This window comes from Tripterygium wilfordii, unplaced genomic scaffold (assembly GCF_013401445.1).
Source record: "Tripterygium wilfordii isolate XIE 37 unplaced genomic scaffold, ASM1340144v1 ctg73, whole genome shotgun sequence".
NCBI lineage: Eukaryota > Viridiplantae > Streptophyta > Magnoliopsida > Celastrales > Celastraceae > Tripterygium > Tripterygium wilfordii.
The window spans coordinates 65807-70180 of NW_024056414.1; the positions used below are offsets into that span (position 1 = coordinate 65807).

The 4374-nt window shown below is 34.1% G+C and overlaps 1 protein-coding gene across 1 annotated transcript; it reads left to right on the forward strand.

The window, feature by feature from the left end:
* Positions 1 to 1057: 1057 nt before the first annotated feature.
* On the forward strand, positions 1058 to 3404 carry LOC119994965. Its single transcript, XM_038841303.1, has 4 exons — positions 1058 to 1091; positions 1203 to 1291; positions 1478 to 2791; positions 2928 to 3404. Exons 1-4 carry the CDS (start codon positions 1058 to 1060, stop codon positions 3402 to 3404), a joined length of 1914 nt encoding a protein of 637 aa, XP_038697231.1.
* Positions 3405 to 4374: the final 970 nt, after the last annotated feature.

Here is a 4374-nt window from a genome sequence, read left to right on the forward strand (position 1 = left end):
CTCTTTCTCTCCAGCAAAAGGCCAAGTCTTCCAAGTCTAGTTCTACAAGCATATATTGTTGTTACTAAATAGCTCTCTGACACTTTATATTTCAATCCTACCTGTGAGCCTTTGTCAAATTTGTGAGAGTTCCCTCAAACCTTGTTGGTTAAACACTAGAGTGGAACCTAGAGCCTAAAATTGTATCCCTTACCTTGTGAGGTTGTAAAAAGTTTAAGGGTGACTTGTAAAAACCCTATGTGAGTTGTTGGTTTCTTGAGGAAACTATTTATCCTAGTGGATTTGAAAATCCTAAGCAAGGGTGCTTAGGTAGTAGACGTAGGAGGGTGCTCCGAACTACTATAAATCATCGTGTGCTTTACTTTTTGCTTGTTTATTGTTTTGCATGCTTTGATTATTTACTTGTTCAATACTGCCATTCATAATTCTTGATCATTCGATTATCTTGTGATAATTTTGGGTGACTTGAATTTGAAAGTTCATTTCTCTACTCAATACTTGCAAAATCAAATATGCCCATTTTGTGTTTATATTGGTCAAAACTTTTCTAAGCATTCTAATATTGATATTCTGAACTGTTTTCATAATCTGGTACTTATTATGCTCTAATTTCAGTTGGTTGATGGTTTAGAGTTAAAGCTTGATTTTCGGTTCACATCTAAATATATTGTTCTTAATATTGATATTTCAGCCCCTTTAACCTACTTTATGAAATTCTGAATTAGTGTGTTGATTACTTGAATCCTAGCATCTTATATCATATATATTCGTTTATATACATCTTATATAGTTGTGTTCTACTTGCCCTATCATTTTGGATTAAGATATTGCATCTGAAACTGAAATTGATTTGAACCGGTTAGGGCTATACTAGTAAAGACCAACTTCTGTACTTTGTGTCTTTGTTTTTGTGGTCTATTTTCTGTTTAAAAGTAAGGGGATTCCCAGTTGGAATTTGGGGACACAATTCACCCCCCCTCTTGTGTCGCCTAGGTCCTACAATTGGTATCGGAGCAAGGACTAGCTAGAAATTAGAATTAACACTCTACTAGTGTAAATGGCATTCACAACATCTCATGGTGAGGCTGAAGGTCTCTCTATGAATAGACCTCCATTTTTCAATGGAAAAGACTATGGTTTTTGGAAAACTAGGATGAAAATTTTTATAAGATCAATTGACTTAGATTTATGGGATGTAATAGAGTATGGTCCACATAGGCCTAAGAAGAAATCAGGAGACACGCTTGTCGATAAAGAAAGAAGTGAATGGACAATGGAAGATAAGAAATTGGTTAGTCTAAATGATAGAGCTGTAAACATCTTACATTGTGCATTAATTAGAGTTGAATTTGATCATATTTCAACTTGTAAAAGTGCTAGGGAGATTTGATGCATGCTAGAGCTTAAACATGAAGGAACTAGTCAAGTAAAGGATACTAAGATAAATATGCTTGTACATGACTATGAATTGTTTAAGATGAAACCAAATGAATGCATTTCTGATATGTTTGCTCGTCTAACCACCATTTGTAATGAATTGCAAAGTCTTGGTAAAGTGTACTCAAATGCAGATAGAGTTCAAAAGGTACTAAGGAGCTTACCAAAGACATGGAAAGACAAAGTCACCGCAATCCAAGAGGCAAAGGACTTGCAGACCTTGAAGTTGGAGGAACTCATTGGGAGCTTAATGACACATGAGATTGAGCTAACGAAGTATGAAGAAGAGGATGAGACACCTAGAAGAAAAGGAATAGCACTTGCTGCTAATTCGGATAGCTCAAGTGATGAAGATGAGGAGACACAAATTGCAAGAAATTTCAGAAAGTTTATGAAATTTCAGAAGCAAGGAGGCTTCAAGAGCAAGGGTAACTTCAAGGGTAAGAAAAATGAACTAACATGTTTTAGATGTGGCAAAACAGGTCACTTGATTGCTGAATGCCCAAAACCTTCAAAGAAGAAGTTTAAAGGAAAAGGAAAGAAAGAGAAGAAGGCCTTTAAAGCTACATGGGATAACACTAGCTCAGATGGCTCATCAAGTGAAGAAGAGGAAGATCACACACCCAAATTGTGTTTAATGGCAAAATCGGCTGAAGTCTCATCTAGTCAAGATGAGGTAGTAAGTGTTTCTGAATCTCAATGTTTTGATTCATTATCTGATGCATATGCTCAATTATGTGAATTTCATGAATCTCTAATGCTTAAATACAAGCTAGCTAAAAAGGAAATTTCTAGACTAAAGAAAGTTGAAAAGGTGCATCTGCATGATTGTGTAGAATTGAAGACTAAGCATGATGATTTAGATATTACATGTAATGATCTTGCTGGTAATATTGATGATCTTGTGATGGAAATTAAAGCACTTAAAGAACACACATGTCAAGGCATAACTGATTTACAATTACAAAAGTTACGTGAATTTGATGAAATGCAAGAAAGAGTAAAAGAGTTAGATAGTGAAATACTGTCTTGGGAAGAGTATGAATCCAAAATGCTTGATAAACTCACAAATTTGAAATCTGAAGTAGAAAATCTAAATGAAAAGAACCAATTGCTTGAAATGAAATTCTCACAATTTTGTACAAGTTCTGAAAAATTGGATTTGCTATTTTCTTCTCAAAGGCATTATTTGGATAAGAGTGGAATTGGATATGATCCAATGAAGCTAAATGAGAGTCTAAGTGGCACAAGTGCCATGGGTAGAACCTCTATTGTGGCTGCCCAAAGGGCCAAGCTCCTAAGAGCTAGGGTTTCACACCCAAGGCCAGGTGTATTTAAATTGAAAAGGTATTGGGTACCTAAAGGCATGAGAAATGATGATATAAATGCTTATGTTGAATCTATGTATGGTGTGCATATTATTGCTAATGTGACTAACCCTAAAGGATCCAAGGTTTGGATACCTAAGCTTCATTGATTTTATTTTAAAGGTATGCTTAAAAACAGAATTCAAGAGTGGAGAATGGTATCTTGATAGTGGATGTTCTAGGCATATGACTGGAAATCCAACCATGTTCACTACCTTCACTAAAAAGAAACATGGTGGAAACATCACATTTGGAGATAACTCCAAAGGTAGAATTCTTGGAAATGGTTCCGTAGGTAATTCTTCCTTTGCCATAGATGGTGTGCTGTATGTGAGTGGTTTATCATTTAATCTCATTAGCATTAGTCAACTAGCTGATAAAGGATTTGTGGTAAAGTTCAAAAAGGACAAATACTTGATTAAAAATAAGTTAAAAGAATTGGTAGTTGCTGGTTCTATAAGTGGCAATGTGTATGTTATTGATTTTGAATCTTTAAGTAGTAGTTTAACTTGTTTGATTGCTTCTAGTGATTGTGCATTACATTGGCATAGAAGATTAGGTCATATTGGCATGTCAACTTTGAGAAAATTTGCATGCTAGAAATCTGGTATGAAGCTTAGCTAGGTTGAAAGTTAATGAAAATCATATATGTGATGATTATTCTGTATATATAAGGAAAATAATAAAATAATCATTATTTCATATTCTTAAGATCAAGAGTGATATTGATATGTCTTGTTCTTAAATTTTAATGGTATAACTCTTGGTTAAGTCTTTTGTGCATAGTAAAAAGAAACAGGTTTTAAGAAACTTGCTCCACAATCTTGAGAGGTATTGATGCAAGCCATGAGAACATTCACATGAACAAGGTGTTCAAAGCTTCAAGTGTTCAAGCTAAGTAAATAAGATGCAAAGTGGACAAAAAGAGCATATGGAAACTATAGAATCAGCTAGTGCCATACTACACCCAAAAGAAGCCAACCTTTGAAGATACATCTTATGAGGTTTCAGCTAGATCAACAAGGGGTTCCTATGGTCAACTCTAAAGCCTTATTCTATCTTTAATATGGTACATTGCATGAACTATTTGATTCCATGAGTTGCTTGATTACATGAAATGATTGATTGCATATATGAAATGGTTGACGTCATTGTGTCAAATAGAATGATTTTGATAATATATATGTCTTTGATTGAATTGCTTGAGAGTTTTAAAATTTGAGTCTAAAATGATCCATCTATAAAAATGGCATTGAAAAGAGATCTATGGGAGTTTAGTATAGGTTACTCAAAATGAATATGGCTTACTTTGAAGATTATAACTTGGGTAAGTTTAATCCGAAAAGAGACATTGTGCATAAAAGTTGATGTCATTGAATTCTTGATATCTTTGATTGATTAATCCCATTTTTTTTTATCAAATTGTTATGACTAATTCTCTGCATCATTCAAGGGGGAGTTGTGTTCTCACATGTGAAAGGAAACTTTGGAACTAATGTCAAGGACCATATATTTGGTCACTATGCTCGTTTGATGAAATATATGTTTTTGAACTTATTTTAAAGAACTT

Bases quoted from the DNA above. Each gene is read 5' to 3' on its own strand.
- LOC119994965 (XM_038841303.1), top strand. From the start codon at position 1,058: ATGGCATTCACAACATCTCATGGTGAGGCTGAAG. The intron at 1,292-1,477 runs GTTAGTCTAAAT...GAATTGTTTAAG, and splicing joins CAATGGAAGATAAGAAATTG to ATGAAACCAAATGAATGCAT. The intron at 2,792-2,927 runs GTACCTAAAGGC...TTTATTTTAAAG, and splicing joins TTAAATTGAAAAGGTATTGG to GTATGCTTAAAAACAGAATT.